At 42.8% G+C, this 26,166-nt stretch overlaps 4 protein-coding genes across 4 annotated transcripts; 3 read left to right on the top strand and 1 right to left on the bottom strand.

Moving 5' to 3' along the window:
- Window positions 1–349: 349 nt before the first annotated feature.
- SARC_06142 (hypothetical protein) lies at window positions 350–10,125 on the top strand (the record flags this gene model as incomplete). Its single annotated transcript, XM_014299962.1, has 12 exons — window positions 350–682; window positions 1,954–2,158; window positions 3,247–3,340; window positions 4,263–4,386; window positions 4,915–5,046; window positions 5,295–5,441; window positions 5,918–6,010; window positions 6,527–6,640; window positions 7,141–7,237; window positions 7,943–8,023; window positions 8,974–9,088; window positions 9,681–10,125. 12 exons carry the CDS (start codon window positions 350–352, stop codon window positions 9,691–9,693), a joined length of 1,548 nt encoding a protein of 515 aa, XP_014155437.1. The 3' UTR covers window positions 9,694–10,125.
- A 1,599-nt stretch (window positions 10,126–11,724) lies between these two features.
- SARC_06143 (hypothetical protein) lies at window positions 11,725–15,320 on the bottom strand. The gene is made up of 3 exons (XM_014299963.1): window positions 14,035–15,320; window positions 12,850–13,242; window positions 11,725–12,289 (listed from the first exon to the last, which is right to left on the bottom strand). The coding sequence occupies exons 1-3, from the start codon at window positions 15,093–15,095 to the stop codon at window positions 12,145–12,147; spliced, it is 1,599 nt and encodes a 532-aa protein (XP_014155438.1). The 5' UTR covers window positions 15,096–15,320; the 3' UTR covers window positions 11,725–12,144.
- Window positions 15,321–18,461: 3,141 nt separating this feature from the next.
- On the top strand, window positions 18,462–19,716 carry SARC_06144 (hypothetical protein). Its single transcript, XM_014299964.1, has one exon. It carries the CDS (start codon window positions 18,475–18,477, stop codon window positions 19,570–19,572), a length of 1,098 nt encoding a protein of 365 aa, XP_014155439.1. The 5' UTR covers window positions 18,462–18,474; the 3' UTR covers window positions 19,573–19,716.
- A 1,013-nt stretch (window positions 19,717–20,729) lies between these two features.
- On the top strand, window positions 20,730–25,951 carry SARC_06145 (hypothetical protein). Its single transcript, XM_014299965.1, has 8 exons — window positions 20,730–20,951; window positions 21,419–21,484; window positions 22,316–22,459; window positions 22,864–22,950; window positions 23,336–23,438; window positions 24,547–24,670; window positions 25,029–25,119; window positions 25,324–25,951. The coding sequence occupies exons 1-8, from the start codon at window positions 20,809–20,811 to the stop codon at window positions 25,520–25,522; spliced, it is 957 nt and encodes a 318-aa protein (XP_014155440.1). The 5' UTR covers window positions 20,730–20,808; the 3' UTR covers window positions 25,523–25,951.
- The last annotated feature ends 215 nt before the right edge of the window (window positions 25,952–26,166 follow it).

Raw genomic sequence — 26,166 nt, forward strand, 5'->3', positions numbered from 1 at the left:
GTTCATGTTTTGGTTGAGTGTAAAGGATTATTTATTTTTTATCTCGGTACTGGATGTAGACATGCGCTGGCTGAACGAAGGTTTTTGTGGCTTTATGTATATTTTTTATGCTTACATATACGTCATGCACTTGTATATATGTAAAGTTATATATATATATATATATTTATTTATTTATATATATATTTATATATATATATATATATATATACATATGTGATTCCGTATGCTTTACATTTATATACAAAGACGTCTACATCGCTCAACGTCTTTACTAGTGATTGCGATGGCGTGACGCAACAACGACAAAGTACGTATTAAGGATTTATCGATGACATACAGCAGTGTTATGTGCTCTGGTCACCATGGTTACCCGCAAGCTCTCAAGTTGATACGTCCGCATCTTTCCTCCCGCCCACAGGCGAGGACTGTGCTACGGATGAGCTCTAGGAAAGCTGTGACTGGCACACAGCCATCGAGCTACACGCACACAACACTATACAACAATCTACGCACACGTGTCAGTGCACGCGTGTACTCGACAGAACCACTAGCGGCGGAAACGAAGGATGCCAGTGACGACAATAATAAGAACAACTCCAAGCACAAGGCTACAGCTAAGGGCACCAACAACGGGAAAGCAACTCCGTTGCTCAATGCTCTGGATGGCTTCAACATGAAGGTGTGTGTGGGTTTATTGGGTCGTGGGACATTCACACAGCAGCGATGGGGACGACAGGGCACCTATTGATACCTACCTACTGATATATACCTACTGATATATACCTACTGATAAATACCAACTGATATATACCTACGGATATATACCTACTGATAAATACCTACTGATATATACATATTGATATCTACCTATTGATAAATACCTACTGATATATACATATTGATATCTACCAACTGATACATACCTTCTGGTATATACCTACTGATATATACCTACCGATATATACCTACTGATACATACCTACTGATGTATACCTACTGATATATACCTACTGATATATGCACATAGCCAGTTGTTTGCCTTGACACTTACGTGGCAGGTCCTGGCAGAGCCACATGAAGGAAGACTGCGCATTGCTGCCCACGTACAACTGTGTTTATGTGTACATATATGTCTCTCGTCACATCTCCTTCTATCTCCGTGACACGTGTACACCTATCATCAAGGAATACCATGTGCTGTAACCAGCTTACGAATATTATCTGATCTGTGCACACTATAGTTGCATATGTAGTCTCTTGTACCCATCAGTTTCATGTCACGTGCAGACACCACCTCCTCGACGGATACCTAGCTGTTGGCACCTGTGTACATTAGCTGGCATATATACACGTGTACTGTACCTACATGTGCGTCCACATCTACCCCGCCACTGCATAAAACATGTGCACTGAGTCTTCTCAAGGGCGGCCACCTGTCACCAACTACTTACATGCACATCCATATATAAAGATACACACACACACACACACACACACACATATATATATATATATATATATTATACACACACACACACACACATATATATATATATATATATATATATATATTTATATATATATATAGCTTGGTGTCAACCTGCCACTTCCGTGCTGCGCACACATATAATCGGTTCAACCAATAGCACCAGTTGACACATACCGCCAATTGTGATCCGATGTACATACAAACAAACAATGTCTCTATGTATGTATTCTCGTCTGCCCTGCCTTTCCGTTTCACGTTGATACCGACCCTTCTTAACGAAAGCTTTTTGCCTCTATCCACACCCTTACATAAACATATACATGGTGATACATCCGCCTACGTATATATGCACATGCAGTTATTCACCCTTACATATACATATATACATGGTTATACATCCACCTACGTATATATGCCTATACAGCCATTCACCCTACCACTCCCTTCCCACATCCACGCAGAACCTCCTCAACGAAGACTATCTATCACCTCGGGCGGCCGATGACGTCCGCGATGTCAAGCAGCGTAGAGACTATGATCCCAATAGTGAACCTTATGAGTTGGAGTGTAAAGTGGACACGCGGAAAGGAACGGTTTTCGTCTCAGGGCTCGAGAAGACCACAGAGCGGGTGGTGGCGAGTATCTTCCCACCGGAGAAGCAAGCAGGTGGGTGGGTAGTACGCAAGGGAACGGTGTGATATTGGCTAGATATGGAGGTTTGTGTTGATTAGATATGTATGTTTGTGTTGATTAGATATGGATGTTTGTGTTGATTAGATATGGATGTTTGTGTTGATTACATATGGATGTTTGTGTTGATTATATATGGATGTTTGTGTTGATTAGATATGGATTTTTGTGTTGATTAGATATGTATGTTTGTCGTGATTATATATGGATGTTTGTATTGATTACATATGGATGTTTGTGTTGATTAGATATGTATGTTTGTGTTGATTAGATATGGATGTTTGTGTTGATTAGATATGGATGTTTGTGTGGATTGGATATGTATGTTTGTGTTAATTAGATATGAATGTTTGTGCTGATTAGATATACATGTTTGTGTGGGTTGGGTATGGATGTTTGTGTTGATTAGGTATGGATGTTTGTGTTGATTAGGTATGGATGTTTGTGTAGTATTGGTTAGAGATTTTTATGGATGTTGCATTGGTGAGATATGTATGTTTGTGTGGTGTTGTGTTGCGAGTGTAAGTCCAAGCGTTCTTGTGATCGCACTTAAGGCTCGGTGTTCTTGTTTGATAGGAGAGACATCTATGGACCCATTAGATAGCAACCATTCAATACACTGAAGAATAGGCGTGTGCATATTGTACGTACATCATTGGAGGTTCTTCTGTCTGAGTGTTCGCAAGTGTGTGCGTGTCTCGGAGTGGGGGGAGGAGGGCGTTTCAATTGCATGTGCGCATATCCTGCTTGTGGTGTACATGTGGTTAGTATTACGAGTGTCGTCGTATACACACCCCTTAGTAGGCCGCTAGTCCGTTCCGCATATCAATACAACAACAACGCTCGCGGGTACCAATTGGCACTGGCACTTAGACAGTCACCGCCGCACGCGATGGCATAAGTTCGGCACTGACACCACACTATTGATAGCACCCGGCGGTCGAGCTCTGTATGACTACCTGGATTAAACCGACCGCCACTATGGCACACTACATATGGTATCCATTGCATATTGTCACTCACACAATTGATGGCTCCCTTTGGCTGCTACTGTGGTTGGGTAGACGGGACTATGCAGGTGACCAACGAATCCATCCGCAAGGAGATGCAGTACTGGCTGCCTGAGGTGTATCAGGGAGACCCCACCACACCTTCACTGTAAGTATGCGTGTGCTTGCAGGTGTCAGGGGGTGTCATGGGGTGCAGTTGACTGTGTTTGCTACAGTACGCAGGTGTAAGGTGTGCCTGCAATTGTATGCTTATATGTGTTTTGGGATCGGTGTGTGTGTAGGTATGTATGCCCGGATTGTTGCGAGTGTGGGCCGCCAGACGTAGTAACACACTAGTCACACACCAACACTCAAGCAGTTTCACATCAAACACCCCACATTCGTATGCACGTGCACACCTAGCGGCTCCACACTGCGCGTCTTCTGGCATACGTGACGGTTCTCAGGCGTGTGCGTGCGTGTACGTTTGTATATATATATATATATATATGTGTGTGTGTGTCAGTGCATCCACGCGGCTGCACACGGTGTGCATGGGCCGCAGGTGAGTGAGTTGTGTGGTTGAGTGGTGACGTCAACGCGTTGTTGCTGCGGGTGTGTGGACTATACCTTCCAGTAGTAGCAGCAGCAGCACACATGCGTGAGAGGGGAGTGATACGTTATGTTCAGGTGTGTCGACATAGGACACATTGCCATAGACGGGAGAACCTTGTGTACCTTGATAATTGAGTATAGAAGCATAGGTGGGTAGAGGATCTGAAAACTTCTGGTACAAGATCGATTGACACAGACGCAGTTGTACACGATCATGAGTGTGCCTTGGGCCTTTGGGGAGAGGGGTTGGGGGGTTATATGGATCATGGAGTACTACTACCAATACAAAGAGCATGCAGAGTCTTGTACATACCACACACACAGCACATCCATTCGCAAACACGCACACAAATATCACCACATCACATTCACACACACACATGTATATCTATTCACACACATGCGCATGTATATATATTCACACACACACATCTATATCTATTCTCACACACATACACACACACACGACTTCACAGACGCCCCACAAAGCTCAGAGACCATTACGAGCCCACGTACGTAGAAGCAGCGTACAACCTGCCAGACGAATATTACGCCGACTCAGATGACGAGAGCCGAGACGACAGACACCCCGAGGACACTGTAAGTGGCGACACGCTGTTTATTGCAGACACATACATACACACACACACGCACACACACACAGAGAGATACTCACTCACACGCACAAGATAAAGAAATTCATATATTTATACGCTTACGCACACTTGTATACACACTCCCGTGCTCAAGAGTGCTATGGAAACATACATCGCCACACACAGCCACCCCCCACATATATATATTCATATATATATATATTTATATATATATATATGTATATATTTATATTTAAATTTATACATATATATATATATATATATACATATTTGCATATATATAAATATCTATATCTATATCTTATAGATATATATATATATATACTTATCCCACAATGTCAAACAAAGCTCATTGACAAGTACATATTGACGTAAACCTACATATACATGTTGACGTCAACCTACCCACATACGTATACACACACACCTGCACCTCAGAATACCAAAGGAATGCTCATGTACATGTTAACGTAAAAGTCCTCACATACGTATACACACACCTGCACCCCAGAACCCGAAGAACACAGTGAAGATAGAGAATGGGCGTCCAGTGTCGCAGGCGTACTTCACGGGATATGCCGAGTTCTACGATGAGTACTACAAACTCGAGGAGATCCTCATCCGCATGGGCCAGAAGAAATACGTAAGTGTACGGGAATGCAGTAACTGTGGAAATACGTAAGTGTACAAGATGCAGTAACTGTGGAAAGACGTAATCTTACGGGAATGCAGTAATTGTGGAAAGACGTAATCTTACGGGAATGCAGTAGCTGTGAACAAATATCCCGGACATCTTTGCTGATTGTAGTCCCCATTTCCAATTTCGAATCTGATTTCTGCAAATCAACCCAATTTTAATCATCCCAATTTAAATCATCCCCATTTCCACAGCCCATCTCCCCACCCCCACCACAACTGTTGGCGGTGAACGCGCCGTTTCTGACCCAAAAAATGATGGAGGCGCTAATCGGTGCGGAATTGCGAGCCATTCACTACCGCCGCATGATTGATGTCCTCAACACCATCATCAAGGACTCTGTAAGTGGGCGGGGGGGGATGATCCCTGAGTGTACTTGATGTGGGTAGTGTTGTAATAGTGTACTTGATGTGAGTAGTGTTGTGTGTGTAGTGTTGTACTAGTGTACTTGATGTGAGTAGGTGTATGTAGACTGAGGTGGTGTTTGTACAAGTTGTCTATCTCTCCATCTCTTATCCAAACAGTACCTATCGCCATCCCCCAACAGTCCTTCGCCGTGCGTGCATAGCTCTATGTTGTGAGTGGTCGATTGTTCGTTTGTTGTACACCATTCACACACACAACGCGTGCCAGGGATCACGAACGACTGACCGGCGTGTCTATTGAGCATACGTTATGTAGGCGACCTCTATACTCGTACCAGTATTTCAGCAGGTAGTTAGCACACAAGGTATACCATTCTGAACCGATGTGAAATCATACCGTTTTGTCTCGAAACATAACGCCTGGCATCTCTCTTTGGACCATACCCCTGCAGCGTTACCCGTACGTACTCGATCTACTGATGCCGTACCTCAAGCCAGGAGCACTCGACGACAAGAAGGTCAAACCAAAGGTCTTGGATGAGAAGGTAATGGCTGTGTAGTTCACTCGTTGCACAAGCACTATGTCTTGGATGCGAAGGTAATAGCTGTGTAGTTCACTCGTTGCGCAAGCACTATGTCTTGGATGAGAAGGTATTGGCTGTGTAGTTCACTCGTTGTACAAACGCAATGTCTTGGATGCGAAGGTAATGGCTGTGTAGTTCACAGTTCACTCATTGCACAAGCACAATGTCTTGGATGCGAAGGTAATGGCTGTGTAGTTCACTCGTTGTACAAGCACTGTCTTGGATAAGAAGGTAATGGCTGTGTAGTTCACTCGTTTGCACAAGCACAGTGCATGTATGGCACATGAGGTGTCCCAGGGGGCAAGCAAGGTGGCTATGAATACCAACCTTACGCCTTGTTGGTCTGTATGGCTTTGAATGTAGTGTTTCATGGATATATACTAAACCCTAAACCCTTGTTTTATTGATATATACTGAACCCAATACCCTATACCATATATACCCTAAACCTAAACCTCTCATGGCAATTGTGCACAGGGTCGAATGTACGCCACTGGGAAGCGTAAGGCGTCTACTGCGCGCGTGTGGATCTCCAGAGGCAACGGCAAAATGAAGGTCAACGGCCAACCCGCGTCCATCTACTTCAAGAGGGTATGTGCACCTGTCCTCTCCTTGTTTTGGTACTGGTCCCTTTGATTATGTGTAGGTATGCCCAACTAGCCACTCACACTCAGGTGCCTAGTCCTCACCAGTCTCATGGCCCATCTCAGCTACAACCCCTCTGAGTGCACTTGCTATTTGCTATGCCTGTCTAGTCGAAAGTGTACTCACCGCATCACAACGTTCCGTATGCTCTGTCAGACACATGCCCGCGATGACTCACCGGTCCCTTCAGACAGACGATAATTGAGATTGCAGTGCACAATGCACCTTTCATCGAGTATTTGGTTTCAGATGCACCTGTTGCACGCTTGGGTTGGACTATCTGCCCAAGATTGTCCTATTCTATAGACCCATTCATACCTTCATCTTCACCTTTCAATCTCTGGCTGCCCTGAACCTAAACTCGTTCATACTCATTCTAACTTGTCAACTGCCCATACCCTCCGTTCCAATACTGATTCTGAAACCCAATCCTAATTCGTTTTTAGGATTCGGAGCGGTACATGCTGGTGCATCCATTCCTGGCTGTGCAACAGGTGGGCAACTTCGATGTCATGGCAACCGTCACTGGTGGCGGAACTACAGGTATGTGAATTGTATTGCGTATGTGAATTATATATATATATATATATATATATATTGGAAGTATTAGAGATGCATATAGGATGCATATAGCTCATTGGAATGACATGCGACTCTGTATGAGTATTTCAATAGTGTGCATACGAAGGCCCAGATTTTTAGCTAGCCACGGTGCACTTAGAAGACACTGTGCCGTTGTAGTCAAGTCATATTGTTTGTGCTCGTGCGTGCATGTATTCAGATGGATAGTATGTGCAGCTGTAGTCCAACCGACACATGACTCATTCACATTGGTATGATTAAATCATACGTGTTATAGGCTCCCATTCACATTGGTATGATTAAATCAAGTATGTTGTAAGCTTCCATTCACATTTGTATGGTGATTCCATGCTTGTTGCAGACTTCCATTCCAATCCGTATGACTAACACATACATTTCAGGCGCTTTGTGCCTAGTCGAAACGCCTTAAAGGCCCACTACAACACCGTCACTCCAAACATATATATCTATATCTATACTTGGCACAACCCCTTTTGTAATATATATTGCGCACTGAAGGGGGCTTCTGCGATCAACTGGGTAGTCACTGGGTAGTACACTGTTCCTTATATGCATATTAAGATATACAAAAATATACCTCAATATGATATCGGCACCTCGATCTAGAATTAAATCTCGGTCCCATTTCACACACTCCATATACAGGACAAGCCGGGGCCATCCGTCACGGTATCACTCGTGCGTTGTACTATCTCAATCCCCGCTTCAAGGGTACCCTGCGAGCAGGTATGGTCTCCAGAAAAACCATGGTTTATATATTGATAAACTACAGTGTATCTTTTGCGTTGGTGGTTGTCGAGTCGCTGGTGGTGTGGGTCGAGTGTGAGTGTAAGTGTCAATGGGTGCGGTTTAATACGACAGGCTTTGAATGTGAGCAAGTACGTAAGGTCATGAGACATGAGCGTGACATAGAGGTGTGGCTAAGTGGTGATGTTAAACTACCTGCGCAACCCGATCACCGAACTAAGCGACGCCTAACAAAGCAATACACTTTTTATTGGCGACGCGTCGGTTCACCGACACATGTGTCGGTCGATTGACTGTGGTATACAAAGGATACTCTTGCATCGGTTGGCCTTTGATGTGTCGGCGTATTATACTATTGTAGGGTACCATTTGATATATCGTCGTATTATGCTATTGTAGGTTACAAGTCTCTATGGGTGTGTACGATATTATCGAGCTCTATTACTCAATTTACATGTGAACGGTATTATCACAGCCCGCTCTAAGCGCATCCTGTATCGCAAGCCATTCACATGGCCCTTAGGACATGCGCAGGTGCAATGCACGGAGACACTTAGCGTAGGTTAGAAAAACTACAAGGCTGCAGCCAACACCCACTGATATCTGTGTGCACTTCCTCGCATATATATATATATATATATATGGCTGAGATACCCACCGAAGCAGAGGGGTCCTCCAGGAGGCACTGTTTGCCACCTTGCATGACTCACTGCTTCTCTCCGAACTTCTCTAAATCGCTTCACCATGACTATAATCCGAGAGAAGCCTGCTTGGTCTTTAGACCACTCACGCCTTATCCCCACACTACTTACACTTCCGGGCCATCACTGCGAGGATTCCTGAGAAAGCCATACTCGCGTGAGATTAGTGTGATCATTCAAGTACGTGTTGCATATTTTCTCACCAACGTTATTCCCTCACCACCGCAGAGAAAGTACGTGAAAAAACTAAGCTCTCGCGAGAGATCAACTTGGTTACGCGCGATCCGCGCGTCGTGGAAAGGAAGAAATCCGGACAGAAAAAGGCCCGAAAAAAGTTTGCTTGGTACGTAAGCGCACTCGTAGCGTTGTCGTTCCCGTAGTGACAGGGAGGGACGCAGCATGCACTGTCTGTGTACTGTCAATGTTTAACGTATATTGCATTACTGTTTAACGTTTTGGATATTATGTACAGGACGCATATGGCGTTGGTAGTATCCTGAGGCAATTTTCAAACACTTTGGTGGGGTGCGTCAAGCCCTGAAATACTACCGAACATTCCCTTACCTTCGCTCGATGGCTTATGTTACTCTCATTTGTGCAGTTGTTTCGTTGTGGGTTCTTTCTGGGTGTTGGGACTGTCTGCTGCCCTCCTAAAGGGTTTAAGACTCTGCCCTGACAACGGGTGTAGTGACTGTGAAGTGGCAGTGATACACTGGGTCGTATACTCATCATCGGTTTCACTCTGTTCTTGCGTTCCTTTCGATCGCTGCGGTTGATCTCATTAATATGAAAACAATGAGTTGTAGTGGCACGGCATATGCATAGGGACTCACTTGATGCATCACATGTCTTCAAAAGTACGTTCGTGTCCATATGAACACACAATATGAAACGTGTTAAACCCTTCTTTCTCCCTCTCTCTCTCTCTGCTACAGGGTCAAGCGTTAAGCTACTGTGCATATCTGTGGGTGGCTGTCTATCTCTGTATGCCGCTGGGGTGGGTATATCGTCCCGCTACTGTCATACTGTCTGTCACTCTGGAGGAGAATCCTGCTACGCACACATACAGCCGAACCCTCTTGTATAGAATTTGCCATAGCAAGACCGCTACTGCGGGGGTACTTGCTGTAGTTAGTTGGTGATGGGTAGATATAGTGGAGGTATATACATATATATATTTATATCGAGACATTCCACCTCATAGTCGGACGCTGTAGTGTAGGTGTATGTAGAGTGGGTGGGTATATAAAGAGTGTTTATAACCAGGTGCCGTAAGGGTTGGGGCAAACAAAGTGGGGCTGTATTCGCGTGGAGCTTACAGTGCCGCGATGAGTGCTGCGCTGGGTATCTCACAAGCAAAGTAAAAAGGCTTAATCTCGAGCACGGTGTTTGTAGTTTGAAGTCTTATCAGATCAGTACTCAATGGGCAGTGCCGTGTTTGGGTTGACCAGGTGTCTGTCGCAGTGACTGGTTCACTGAAATGGGTTTATGACTGTGAAAGCCGCAGGGTTGGGTTCAACAGTGATGTAGGGTTGACTTTTTGGGTTGGCTTGTGACGTCACAGACAAGCCAAATGTTGACTCGGGTTTAACAGTGATGTAGCGATGACTCTTGGTCCAATTTGTACTGGTTTGTTATATAGCGGTGGATGCAATCAGGATGGATCCCCATTGATACTTTATGACAGATTCTATATCGATACCGGAGTACGAATTCATTCAGATACAAATATATATATATATATATATATATACTATTACTATTACTATTATCATTATTATTGTTATTACTATAATTATTAATATTTATTATATATATATATATACATATATATATATACACACACACACACACATAAATATATATATATATATAATATAATAAAATATATACATATACATAATATATATATATTATACATATATAATTGTTATTATATATTATAATATATATATATATTATTATATATATATATATATATATACATACATATATATATATTATATATTATAGGTATATATATATATATAGATGTATATATCTATATATGTATTCATGTATTCAAGGTGAGTTTGCCATACCCGACAAACAGTTTAACCCAATCGCTCATTCAGTATCCTCAGCTAAACTTACAGCTTTGCGGAAGTAAGCACTAGCGATGATAGGCCTTGAAATACTGAGAGAGGATTTAAAGTCATATTGCACATATTCCATTTCACGACTCAGTTCAAAAGAAGATGTTCGGTCTCCGTTGACCGGTTTAGCAAATCCATTGAATCAGTTACAACCTTGCTGCCATCCAAACCAAACACATGCTTTTGCCTTGATCATCACCAACTCTATGCAAGAAAATGCCCAGCCCCCATCCTGCGTCGAATATTACTCGATCTAGTAACAAAACATTACATAATTACGAGACCTATAGGTATTCTAATAATAGCACACTACATAATTGCGACACCTGCAGGTATTCTAATGATAGCACACTACATACTTGCGACACCTATAGGTATTCTGATAAAAGCACACTACATACTTGCGATACCTGTAGAAAAAAATTGCATACTTGCGACACCTATAGGAATTCTAATAATAGCGCACTACATACGTTGAACAAGACCACGAACTACTACAACAGGCCACCTGGGTTGTGCCTCTTCCAGGATGAACGACGAGTGCAGTCCATAGTAGATACATTTAATGTATGTGTCACATATAGATAAATGTGTGTGTCACTCATATAAAAATATTATATATGCTTATCAATACAGAACCAATCGACACGTTTTCTCGTTGTGTCGCTCAAAATAGATGCAGGTGATATGCTGTTCGGTACAGAATCAATCAAAACAAGGCTCGACTTGTAAACGATACGTATATCTATACTTGTGGCTTACAGTGCATGTATCGCAGCCATGCACATACTAGTGCTTTCGCATTTTAAATCTCACCATTCAACCGTACCACTGAATACAAGGACCCGTGCTTGTTCCATACAGGATGCTTTATATATATATTTATATATTAGATATATACCACGTGTCCCATCAGATAGACACATGGCCTGATGTTCGGCTCCTGCAGATTCGTTTATTCATGCCGTACCATAGCTACGCACGTTTTCGCCCACACAACTAAATCAAATTAAAACATGTCCACATACCCTATACTAAATTTGGAGTCACGTACACGTACACGCACACAGACACAGACACCCACTCTTCACTGGCCATCCATACACCCTAGCGTATCGTGCGAGTGTACATGTGTGTGTATGCACGTACAACTCCATACACTAGCGTCCCTCTCATAGGCTAGCTTGCCCGTCCACATCCTTCCGACACATGCATATTTACCCCCCCCCAGCACACGCGTGCACAACCTTCCTCAGTATGCGCTTTAATAGTCGGTCCCAGTCTTGGGCAGCGTGCGCCTCGCCTTCCACACAGCCGAGTTGCATTTAAAGCCTGAACCAAACGCAATCTGCCACACCTGGTCACCCTTCTTCATACGACCGTCGCACTCCATAAACTCCAACTCGTACCTGGGTATTGCGGGACATTGCGGGATGGACAAATAAGGTAAGCACAATGAAAAAATACCTGTGCATGTGTGTGTGTGGTGGGGCGGGGGGGGAGGTCATACTACTTGTTGGTAGTCGTATGGCTATGACAGTACCAGGTACTAATACAAATCCTAATACCCGTGAGATGTATAGTAAGTAGCAGTTCACCTGCAGTCATTGCCGACCGCACTCGAATCCCCAACGTCTATGGACAGTACTATACCTCTAACTAATACAATCCACAAAACCCTATGCGCCTGGGGGAATTAGACTGGGCAGTGACGGTGTGTAGGGAGGATGACTTGCTGTATTTAGTCGGTCAAGTGATAGTCATGCTAGACCAAGCAGGCATACCTGCGACAAACACATGGCTACACGCACCACCACCTTCAGAGACACCACGCCTCACACACACACGCGGGACTACCAGTAAACACCCAACACCCAGCACACAGCGATACAAGCCATGAACCCTAAAACATAAGCACCACACAACAGCATGGACGAGGTGCAGTGTAACCTAGCAACCACCGACATACCACACAGACGCCGACGATGTATTGCCAAAGCGGTACAGCGCAAAGCGGGACGGCTCGCAATCGTACTGACTCAGTGCCAGGACTTCCTCGAGGGTATCAATCACCGCACGACCACCCGTGTGAATGGCAAAGTGCTCCACAGCCCCCTTGAAATTGGGCAAGTACGGTTTCACACCGGTCTGTTTGAGCCATTTGCGCTGCACAAAGTTCCAGACAAACTTGATCTGCTCAGACCAGGGCAGGATGAGTGGCCCCAGCGTGGTGATGTTTTGTCGCAGGGCTACGCCTGACACGTCCATAATCTTTTTGGACAGGCGCACCCCCACCGTACCGTCGCTGTCCTCGGCCTGGTAGACGGACTCGTACGCGAGGTCAGAGGCACCTTGGTGTGTTCTGCAGGCGTGCGTACGTTCATGGCGAAGGTGCTGGTGTGAGTGTGTGAGTGTGTGGTATATTTGCATACAAGCTAGTGGATACGTACTGTTTAGATACGGCCATTGCAACAGTTTTCATGCAAGTACAAGAGAGAACGTAACAGTATATGTATGTGTGTATATATGTCTACGACGTGTTTAATATAGGTAAAAAGAAACTGTCTTGGGAGGAATCTACACGTGTAGGCGTGCAAGGGTATGATTTCATATGCCATACATGCCAATTTCAAGAACCCCACCTAGCATCACTTATGTAATTCCTTGTGTCGACGTTCAGCAACACTTAAAAGTTTATGTACGATATGTCTTGTTAAAAAGAATATATATATATATATATATATATTTTTTTACTTATACACATGTGTACATACTCTCTCTCACACACGCACATATATATATATATATGTATATAAAGTTTTACTATACACATGTGTACATACTCTCTCTCTCTCTCTCACACACACACACACACATATATATATATATATATATTATATACACATGTGTACACCCTACACACACTCACACACACTACATATATATATATATAATTTTACTTATACACATGTGTACACACACCACACACACACACATATATATATATATCTACATATATATATATATAACAGATGACACATTTATATGACAATTCTCGAACGCAGAAAAGTACTTATTTTAAAAACATCACTACGGTGTGTGGGACGAGATCACCCCAATACACTGTCAATGCCAAGGATGTTACATCATATACCTGACAGTGTGCTGTAGCTCATACTTCGCACGTGAGCTATCCCTGGATTTGTTGCTGAGCAGAATAGCGGCCCCACCCATTCGGAAGAGCGTGTTGGTCAGCAACATGGACTTCTGTCTGCCCAGATACCAATTCTGTGTGATATTCTCAGTGCTCAAGATCAAGCAGTTAACATTTCTGTGTACCTGGAGTAGATCCTTGGCCAGGTCTACGGAGATTAAACCGGCGGAGCATCCCATACCAGACAGATTGTAGGTTTTCACATCATGTCGCATCTTGAATTTGTTGACCACCATCGCACTCATGGACGGTGTAGGGCTGAACAAACTACAGTTTACAATCAGGATGTCAATGTTCTCGGGCTTGATCTGTTGCTTATCCAGAAGAGACTGTACAACGGTATACAACACCTCCTCAGCTTCCGCACGGGCCGTTGCCATTGACAACACATCGCTCTGCTTCTTTCCTTCGGCAATCTGCTTTGCTTTGAAGAAACTATCGGGCACAGCTGTATTGGGTCCCAATCCAGTGTGTTTACAGAGTTTCTCTTGGAATTCAAGACTTTCTTGACTGAATACACCAGCAGCACGCGATAGCTCCATGAAAGTCTCGGGCGAGCACGAATATTCGGGCGGAGCTTTGTACGTAGCAAAGTCAAGGATGTATACAGGTTTTGTACGGTTCATGAGGTACATGCATTGGATAAACACCACAGCACAGCCAAAGAACACGGCTGCGTACTCCACAGTCACATCAGGAGTGTCTGGGATGAGGTTGTACTCAGTGTAGTGTGTAACGAACAAGCCAAGCAATACAGCAGAGACACTAGTAGCTACCATTCGTGATCCCAGTGGGTTGTACTTGTGGAATCCGAGCATGATGTCCCTCCAGGATACGACAAACTCACCACTGTTGTACGTTTGTCTAACTCTGTCCCATGCCAATCTGGTGGTCTCTACAATCGATGAGAGCGATCCAGAGCGTTTTAAGCGGGGACTATCATCCTCTACCTTCTCCTCTGAGAAAGGCTTGGCCTCATCCTTCTTGGTAATGTCCGACATGCTGTGCAATGTAGATGTTGCACTTGGTCACGTTGAAGTGTATGGTGGTACAACCTCGGGTAATGCTGGATCGACCGTCTGCGTGCTTTGCTGGACCAGAGTGTACTGCTGTCTCCGTAGATATATGTTGGTGTACGTTTCCAAGAGTTCAAAGTTACTCGGTTCTAAACTCTGATTCAAAAGGGTCCCTATGGCTCACGCAATAGCACCCGCACTCAGAGTCACTTTCAGACTTTCAGTGTATCAAAATAAAAATACAAACAAATCTTCCAAAAGTTCCAACACCTCTCTACTCTAAATAATCAAACGATCCCAGCAATGCAGGTTTCCCCTTTTTATTTTTGCTGCAGAAGAGTCGTTGTCAGCTGAGGTGCTCCCAACACTCACACCAGCCAATGACTCATCCTTTGATACTTGATAGTGAGTGCTACTCTTGTTCTACGTAGTCCTGATAGAAAGGCTATCCCGCCCAACCGGCCCTCGGTGGTACTCTAGGTATACCCATGACATCGTGTTGTTGTGGGGGTTGGTATTGAAAAATTTGACACGTGACAGAATATTCATTTAAAAAAAAAAGCTTGTGACACCGGCGAAATCAGAAATAAGTAGTGAATAGAGCACTGCGCATTTTCATTGGGCGATTAAAAACTGTCATATAATAAATCAATAGAATCATTGATCAAAACAGAGACAATATTTTGTTTTAGAACATTTCGATACGCTGCAAAGCAGAGGTTCAATAACACTGTTATATTGCACATATAGTCGGCGTGTGCAAATAGGAATCGTTCGGGAATAGCATTAAATCTGCCTCGTGCGGTGAAGTCGGTTGATAGTCATGTGATGCAGTTCCCAACGTGCAAACTGCAAATTACATACAGTGCACGGAGTGCATCCCTAACATTTCTCTGGAACAAATTGCTTTTGGTATTCCAAGATGTCACTCTCACCGATCCTGACAATGTTACCATAGCGGCAGACTATCTGTGTATAGGTGCTTATCCCTTGATAGTATCATACTAACAATCTCTGATGAGAAGGAGACGGTCTGTATTTTCCACGAGGAATACCAACTGGATATCACACCAGATATAACAAGAAAAAGGGGCTTAAGATCGTCCCGAATGTCTTGAGTCCTATTAAATAAATTGATTTCGCTGGGGCCCAGAGCACAGAGCTAGTTCAATCTTGTTCCGATATCTTGCTAGGGTATGAACAACATAAACATAGGACATTAAGATTATCTGCAGACGACACGCACATCTGTGTAGTGCAAAATCTCATATAAGAACACGCATGTCTGTGTACGCGTACGTGTACACACATATATATATATGGATATAGATATATGTATGATATATCACTATATACATCAATACAATCAAGAGAGAACACAAATGTGAATATATATGACTTTGCAATCATCAATATATATATATATATATATATACTAACACACATATTTATACATACTATATCATATATATATATGTATACTGTACACACACAAATATATATATATATAGTATGATCCACAAACGAATAAACATCTACTTTACGATGAAATATACATTTAATATATGTTTGAGATGTCCACCATTATATTAAATGTATTGTTCATTAACGTATAACGCAGAAAATATGTAAATATATGTATATGTCCATGTTTTTAAGCATCAAGACATACGTGCCAAAATATATATCCACATATATATATATATTCATACGGCCATAACATACATTTGCATTTGCAATACATATTATATATATTATATTTATATACAAATACATATATATATAATATTTATGTGCATACAGATAAGGCACACACGTACACACACGCATATATATAGACCTATATATACATATACATATATATTGATATACATATACATACATATATAAGGCATGTCCATATATTTATAAATACACGTGTACATGTGTACACACAGTATATATGCATGAACATATATACATATATACATCCATACACACACACATAAATAAATATATATATATATGAATATAAATATAAATATAAATTATATATATGTATATTACTATAGATACCTAAATATATATATATATATATATACAACACTGTTCAAACTTCAGAAGGCTAAGATAATGCAAGATGCAAGCAAATCCATTTGCAGCTGTCCCATTCATCGACTCCTTTAAGATTTCAATGTCGACAGAGGATTCTTCATACTGATATTGGTTCACAAAAGCCAAAATTTAGATCACGCAACGCCACCGTATATTATAAATCCAGAAAAACGCTCCCATTTTCGTCTGGCCTCATTCATTGTTACCTTTGCGGAGAGTCCTTCAATCCGAATTTGATAACAATCTGAATTGTTCTGTGTGCCATTGTTATGTCACGTTAACAAAAAAGCGCTTCTACGGACGCAAATTGGCATATCCATCACCTCTGTGCACCGAAACTTTACTCTACGTGTCTCATGAGTATTATGTATTTGGCAGGGAATCCGATACTTAAAATTAACCTGGAATCTGTCTTTCTTTCTCAAGTTCACGTTAACGATTATTAACCGTCTACTTACGCAAAAGTGCATATCAATATCAGGTGTACACCGAAACTTTACCTCTAAAGGAAACCAATTCTATTTTAACATCATCCCGAAAGCATTTCTATAGCCTGAGTCACTAGTAGAGGGGAAAGGAGCTTCTACTGACGAGCAGATCTAAATATCTGTGATTGGTATGACACAAGCCTCTACACTTGTATATGCTTTAGGAGTGTTTACCTTGTAGTACATGTCTGATATGACTACTGTGCGTGCCGTGTCCAGATTTTATACCGTCTAAATGCGTCTCTATAGTCTATGCTCTACACGGAGAGACAACCAGAGATTTCCGAAAAGTGCTGTCAACGTCATATTTGCAATTAATTGCGGAGTTTGATTTTATTTAGGGTATTGGGTTTGTTGTTCAAACGCATGATTCTCATGACGTGATTTCGCGAGTGTGTACAGGAGAAAGGCCGTGGTGTAATAATATATCTTCATAAATAAGTTTTTGAATCATGATGATCTGAGTCACCTGACTGTCGGCTATCAGTCATCAGTCTGTCAGTCTGTCAGGCTGTCGAACTATGGCCTCTGGCCTCTGGGTCGTGGGAAGAAGAAAAGAGGAAAATCCCTCTCTACCTCAGTCCTCACTGCCTGTCATGAATATTTTTGACTTGAATATTAATTACGGGGGGTCTACATAGACTCCAGCCACTGAGCCGAGGAGCGAGAGTGCGTGTATTCAATGACATCTTCTAAAAAACAGCATAGTTAAATACAGTTCACAAGTGAAATCAAATTAGCATAATTACCTGTGTAGTCACTGTTCACACGCTCTTGTTAACATGGCTCGCGAAACTAGCGCCTCCCGACTGACACCTAGGAATACTATCCCACCCTTGCAGACTTCCAACAACGCCAATGTCTCTGCAGTAAACACTTCAACACCGGCCACACACAATCGCACACACATTTCACACACAAGTTATAGTAACAATACAAATATGAACACGGGGGCTAGTAGTGGCTGTGCCGAGGACGAGACGATTGCATACTGGGGTAGTGAGGGATGCTATTCTGAGCGTGCAGCCAAGTCGTTCATGCACGCGAACTTGAAACCAGGCACGCAGTCTTGGGAAACTCGCTCGTTTATGTTGTTGGATCGGTTGATGGAAGCCGTTAGTACAGGAGAATGCAGTCTGGCTGTGCTGCCCATTGAGAACTCAATTACCGGCACATTTCATCAGGTGTTAGATTTACTTACAAAGCACGAGGTGAACATCGTGGGTGAGACAATCGCACATGATGATGCGTGTTTGATGGCGTTGCCAGGGGTTGAATTGAAGGACATCCGCAATGTGTTGTCTCATTCGAGTGTATTAGAGCGATGCGAGACTTTTTTACGTAAGGAGGTGCAAGCAGCGCTGACAGCTACAACGGACACAGCCGGTGCTGCTTTGCATATCAAACTGCGAGAGTTGCGCGATACAGCGGCAGTTGCTAGCGAGTCAGTTGCTAGACTACACAACTTGAACATACTCGCCAAGGATATAGACACCGGGGACTGTGCGACGAGATACGTGTTTATATCTAAGGAGAAGAAGTGTACACTTATTTCTGGTATGTGTAACAAAACTTCAGTGATTATTTCACTGAGAAATCGCCCTGGCGCACTGTTCAAGGCGCTGGCGTGTTTCGCGCTGCGAGACATCAATGTGGTTAAGTTTGAGAGCCGCCCAAGTAACCGTGCTGGTGCTTTGTATGAGATTACAAGGCCATGGGAGTATGTCGCGTATGTGGATATCGATGGAAGTTCAGGAGAAGATAAGATCAAGTGTGCAATTGATAATTTGAATGAGTTGGCCCAGAATGTGCGTGTGCTGGGATCGTATCCGGTGTTTCAGCCGGCACATCCTACTGCATCAGGCCAACGAAGTATTTAAATAGCTGCATACCCATTTCATGCGCAAGTTCCTGTGTGAATTTCGCAAGGTATGAAAATATTAGTTTAGTGCTCTTTCTTGGTCAGTGGAATACGTAGGAATTGCCTTCGACAGCGTACAATATATAAAATATAAATAATTAGGTCTGGTTGGCATAATTTATAAATTGCGTAATCGGGCCTCGGACCATTGCCCCGACACTAGGAAATATTTTGCGGTTGCAAAGCAAGTGTGCCTCTTTCAGCTCACATGATGGGTCTATTTTGAGATCATTTATATATATATATATATATCATCATCATCATCATCATCATCACTTACTATTGTATTGTATGTGTATATGTAGATAGGTGTAGTATCTATTATGTAGTTTCAAAATTGATGAAGTGTTCTATTCACATTGGAACTTGGACCTATTCAATACCACGATCCTTTAATATTGATCTGTCGAAATTTGGTTCCGTCAGACTATCTACGAAGCTGATATGCTGCCAAAGTACTGGCATTTTAAATAAATGTTTTCTTCACTGGCTCAAGAGGCCGAGTGTATGTAAAAATATTGTAATGGACGGCCACACCATTCCTACGGATATCCTAACCCATGCGCACCATACACCTAAGAGTGCTTTTGTTTATAAATGACTATGAACTTCATGAACAAAAATTCATTCTCTTTTACCAATAAATGTAAAAAAAATAGATTTCGGCCCAAGTTTCCATTCGTCTGCCCAGACTCCAGAGAGAGAGAGAGAGAAACTTGATATATTTACTCTCGAGAGCCAATCCAGAGAGGGCTATGGATTGTGTCTGACTGACAGACTGTGGGGTGGGGAAGGGTAAAAAGAATCTACCAATGATATTTTAGTTAATCCGATTTTAAGATTGGCTGAGTCAATTGAAGATGAACAATTTGTAGTTTTCACTAATAATATTACAGAGTATTTGAGTTGTACAGTATATTTACGCATGACTGTGTTTTTTTCAGAAGCAAACTGAAATATCCATCAATAACAAATCCTTTTAAGTTCTCCTAAATATGCCTAATCCTGAAAAATCAAAGGTCAACAAAAGTAAAAACAAAATCCCAACAAAACTGTCGATACATCTTTTTACGTGTCTGCGTGTTTTTATGTAGGCCATATTCAACGTGTGCCTGGTGCACGACATACTATTCAAACACAGGTATCGCACTGTATAATCGCTATCTGCATCCAAGTCTCTCAAGTTATAAAAAGGATGACAGTAAGTATGTCGAACGTGGATGACCAGACTCTGAGTGAGGTAATCACTGTATCCTCTCAGGATGTGGCTGCTGACTTCACCTTCGAGGCTGTTCTACGTGAGATGTCCGACACCAAATCGTGCTTCCTGCGTGGAAGGTATACGACATGCTTGTTTGAAATGTGAAGGGTCATTGTTGACTTATTTTGAATTCGCAGATGCTTCCATATGATATAGACTATGTAGGTTAATAGGAGGGGACAGTATGCGTATCGTTTGTGTACTTCTTGAAAGGTATTGGACGTTGCTAGCATTCGAATGCTGTGATTGATTGGAAGGTAGACTACAATAGCTACAGCAATCAAAAGTTTTATATTTGTTATGTCAACACTACAAACTCCTGTACACAGTGTCACTTAAACCAGAGTACTTCTCTGGGCGGGTTTCTGCCTGTTTCAGGATGTATTAGATCTACCTCTACAGTGTTCTCAGTAAACACTTTAGCACGCGACGGAATTACATGGTATGACTGGATGAGTTTAGTGGCGTGTTTCCTCAAAAGCTGCGTATGGCTGTATGCAGTCCAAACTACCTGTCGCTAACTCTTAATGTGTTTTCACGACAGCATGAAGGGTCAGCCGGCTATCCTGGTGCTCGAGAAACCTCCCTTCAAATGCGATGTTATCAGCAGGTGAGTTTTCGAACGATGTATTGTGTCTTTCTCATACACCATATGTGTGTCCTGTTTAATTTATTTGTTTCAAGAGGCGAGTGTTGTTTTACATTACTTAGAGTAAATTGTTGCTTTCGTTGTCCGGATATACGCATAGTCGTACTGATATGGGCATAAACGCTTGCATGTAGTTGTGAAGCAAGTGGTCTGTAGTATAAGCTTTTAGCGGCTTCTAAAATAAAACCGACCCTCATTGTTGAATGGGTCATAGCATAGCGTCAAGTCGCCAACGTACCTTCTGTCGATCGAGTGTTATATTTACGAGTAAAATTATTTGGCGTCAAACTTGCATGGAGATTTATCCTATCAACCGGTATGAGTGGATATGTTGATACATGCATATGCGTACGCATGTTTTGCGGTTATGCATATGCACTGGGCTGGCTTTAACAATACTATCAGAACGCACAAACTCTATTTCGACCAGATACATCGAAACACGAAACCGTAACAAATTACATTGCCCGCGGACGATGAGATTTGACAACAAGCTGCTCAACAAACTTTGTCTTTGCATACTGGTTAAGCAACAATGACATTGCTATCATTCTGACCCCTGTTTGTCAACAATTCATCATACTCGATATTGGTACCTACCAACGAACTACTCAATCTTTACGGCTCACCCTTGAATATACATAGTATATATTATCATATGCATTTATTATATAATAACTGAATTCTAGTACCATCGAGACGGCTGTACAGTAATAACTGGTCTAGCCCAAAGAGACGTTCGCATGCAACACATACGACATCTCAATCATTCTTTCCTTCTTTCGTACACAGCCAGGTTGCTTCGCTGTCGGACGTGTCGATCGAGATGCACAATGACATCTACAGCAATTTGACGGGCCTGTCTGCCCCCGAATTCAACCGGTTGTCATTGAAGCTCATCTGTCCGGCAACGGAGACCCATTTCCGTAAATATGGGTACGTGCTATTGCAGTGTGACAAAGGTTTGTCCTGAAAATGGGGACACGTGCGGGTGCTGTGGCCCTGAGTTTGTTGGACTGGGGTGCCTGTGGTCCACACGAGAGGTTGGTTGGGATAGAGTGCGGAGTTGTCTCAGGAATACATTTCTGGGCTCACTTGCACCAGGGTAGTGATGCCGTAGACACTATAGTCTCTATAGTCGCTACGGGTGACTCCATCAATATAGGCCTATCTCGAATGGGAGTCTATACCGTTAATACCTATTTCTCTACGGATGTCATACTTCGTACGTGCTTGTATTCCTACCAGTTGTCTCTCTCTCTCTCTCGCCCGGTACCACACTCTTACCCTTTTACACTGTTACCCTTTCACACTTGCAATACACGCACCACTCTCCATAGCCCTCAGGACATGGCTGTGGTTACGGAGACGCCCGAGTTGTACCAGAAGGTCACTCTGCCGTACATCAAAGGCATTCCCAGTTCTCGGTAGGTGGTGTGTTGTAGGTGGATGTGGGTAGGCTGGTGCTGTAATCGCAAGCTATAGCAATGACTCTCCGGTCATTCATTTGTCGGATATTGGTTGGAGTTGGGGGGGGGGGTGGTGTATTGTGTACTTCATGTTTGTTTTGTTTAGTGTTTAAGTGCTACGTGAGCTGCCTACGTGAGCTTCATAACCTGCGCCACCACACAGCACAGGATAAGCTTGTTTGTGACATGCTCACTACCCCCTATACTATTTGACTTTATAGTGAACTTCTGGTAGAACGCAGGGAACCTTAGAAGCTCCCAACCGTAGGACGTTTAAATGTTTGTACGTATAGTATGTGTTCTATGCTCAATGATACATGTGTCTGACTCCCGTTATAAACAGCATTCAGTGGGTGTACAACATCATCGAAGGCACCAAGGAGGCTGACCGCGTCATCCTTCGCGACGACGATCCCACAGATGGGTTTGTGCTGGTCATGGACATGGTATGTAATGAATACAATATATCTCACATAGTCCACCTATAGCGTTTGTGATGCATGAAGTGTTCTAGTCATGGACATGGTATGTAGTGAATACACTATATATCACATAGTCCACCTATAGCGTTTGTGATGCATGAAGTGTTCTAGTCATGGACATGGTATGTAATGAATTCAATATATCGCACATAGTCCACCTATAGCGTTTGTGATGCATGAAGTGTTCTACTCATGGACATGGTATGTAATGAATTCAATATATCGCACATAGTCCACCTATAGCGTTTGTGATGCATGAAGTGTTCTACTCATGGACATGGTATGTAATGAATTCAATATATCGCACATAGTCCACCTATAACGTTTGTGATGCATGAAGTGTTCTACTCATGGACATGGTATGTAATGAATTCAATATATCGCACATAGTCCACCTATAGCGTTTGTGATGCATGAAGTGTTCTACTCGTGGACATGGTATGTAAGGAATACAATATATCGCACATAGTCCACCTATAGCGTTTGTGATGCATGAAGTGTTCTAGTCATGGACATGGTATGTAATGAATTCAATATATCGCACATAGTCCACCTATAGCGTTTGTGATGCATGAAGTGTTCTACTCGTGGACATGGTATGTAAGGAATACAATATATCGCACATAGTCCACCTATAGCGTTTGTATTACATGAGGTGTGCTATTTAGAAGTAACGGACGGCGTAGTAAGTGGTGCACTATGTACTGGTCGATAGAGCACAGGTATGTTCTCCTGTTTCATAATGTTTGGTGAAGGGTCCATGGCCGGAAAGCGGTATTGGCTTGATAACGCGCACTCTTCGTCTTGAGTTTACAATAGTTAAATTTGATCAGTGTATAGCTTTTATTTATGTAGAGTTTACTATTAACACATGCGGCCAGACGCCCGGTGTTCCTAGAGAGATGGCATAATAACCCCTCAATGTAGCATTTCACTGAGTTTGCTTCCCTTCTCGTAGCACGAATTACGATAGGCTTGGTGTGATTGAATCTCAGCCGCTCTAAAAGTGGTTCTCATTTATTCATGGCTCCTCTTGCATGCTGTCTGGTGCCTTTTTTATGTACACCCACAGAAATGGGATGGAAGTCAGCCGGAGAGTTGCTACTGCGTGGCCATAGTGCAAAACCGTAACGTACGCTCTGTTCGCGATCTGACTCGGAATTTGCTACCATTGCTGGAGAATATCCTGGACAAAGGTAGGCCAGATACCTGTCCTTTTCTCTCTCACAGAGGTTTGATCGGATGTATATCACAGTGCACAATTCATTTCGGATGAACATTATGGTGTATTAGTACCGAACATCTCTGAAATGGCTGATGTGGTTCGGTTTATCTGTGTTGTACGATACTGTCGAGTACTGGCACTTCTCTGAGCGCTCATTCACTCACGAAACACTCCTTCATGGTTCTGTGGATGTGCATCTCGCTAGTTTGAAGCTGTTTACGACCGCACTTGGCTCAAACAACCCATCCAATCCTTTGGTTTTAAATGTCTTGTTAGTTTTCATGCGGTTTACGTTCGCACTTGACTCAAACAACCCATCCAATCCTTAGGTTCTAAATGCCTGGCAGAGAAGTATGGGATCCCGCTGTCCATGCAACGCGTGTTTATCCACTACCAGCCATCCTACTACCACTTCCATGTGTAAGTTTCTTATCTATACTATTTTTTGTTCATATCTGTCCAGTTCGCTTGCTTTTGCTCATAAGTTTCTTCTTCAGGAACTCTTGTACGTACTTGGTTATCTGTGTATGTATACTTCTTGCACAAAGTTGTCCATAGTTTATGACGTGTGTTGTAGTTTCGTATTAAGCTCCTCTTCTCTTCTCTTCTCTTCTCTTATCACAGTCACTTCACCCATGTTAAGTATCTCGCTCCTGGGACACACTGCGGCAAGGCACACCTACTTCAGGATGTGATTGCTAACATCAATCTCATGGATGACTACTACTCGAAGGCCTCGCTGACTATGATTATGGGCACAAATCATCACCTCTACCAGCTACTTGCTGCACACATGTGGAGTGTGGGTGAGTCTTGTTTCTAATCATGGGTATCGGCCCTCACCTATACCAACCAATCGACAAGGGCTGTCATTATGCCTCCGAATCGTGACAGCCCAGGGCTGTAATTATGCGATAGTATTGTGACAGTCCAGGGCTGTCATTTCTACAAACTAGAATGACAGCTTTTTGTCCTTTCTCCTATCATAGAGATCCAAGGAACATTTTCCATCGTCTATGTATGAGGAATCCCGCAGTCCGTCACAGTACTTCATGGCGTACATTCGATGCTAGCGTACGTGTTACGGTGTGCTATTGAAAGCTAGTACGGTATCCAATTCCCTGACGGTTTGTGCGGGATCTCGAACATCCGAATAGCACACATACCAATGGAAAAGGCTCTTCTTCATCATCCGAATACGCAGCACATACCAATGAAAAAGACTTGTCTCCATCATCCGAATATGTAGCACATACCAATGGAAAAGGCTTGTGTCCATCATCCGAATATGTAGCACATACCAATGGAAAAGGCTTGTCTCCATCATCCGAATATATAGCACATACCAATGGAAAAGGCTTAACTCCATCATCCGAATATGTAGCACATACCAATGGAAAAGGCTTGACTCCATCATCCGGATATGAAGCACATACCAATGGAAAAGGCTTGACTCCATCATCCGAA

This window comes from Sphaeroforma arctica, assembly GCF_001186125.1.
Source record: "Sphaeroforma arctica JP610 unplaced genomic scaffold supercont1.427, whole genome shotgun sequence".
NCBI classification, from domain to species: domain Eukaryota; class Ichthyosporea; order Ichthyophonida; genus Sphaeroforma; species Sphaeroforma arctica.

Coding starts and splice junctions, on each gene's coding strand:
- SARC_06145 (XM_014299965.1), top strand. CDS start 20,809: ATGACAGTAAGTATGTCGAACGTGGATGACCAGACTCTGAGTGAGGTA. Junction 20,952..21,418: donor TCGTGCTTCCTGCGTGGAAG/GTATACGACATG, acceptor TTTTCACGACAG/CATGAAGGGTCAGCCGGCTA. Junction 22,951..23,335: donor AAAGGCATTCCCAGTTCTCG/GTAGGTGGTGTG, acceptor CGTTATAAACAG/CATTCAGTGGGTGTACAACA.
- SARC_06143 (XM_014299963.1), bottom strand. CDS start 15,095: ATGTCGGACATTACCAAGAAGGATGAGGCCAAGCCTTTCTCAGAGGAG. Junction 13,243..14,034: donor GAGCTACAGCACACTGTCAG/GTATATGATGTA, acceptor GCACGCCTGCAG/AACACACCAAGGTGCCTCTG. Junction 12,290..12,849: donor ACATCGTCGGCGTCTGTGTG/GTATGTCGGTGG, acceptor CGCAATACCCAG/GTACGAGTTGGAGTTTATGG.
- SARC_06144 (XM_014299964.1), top strand. CDS start 18,475: ATGGCTCGCGAAACTAGCGCCTCCCGACTGACACCTAGGAATACTATC.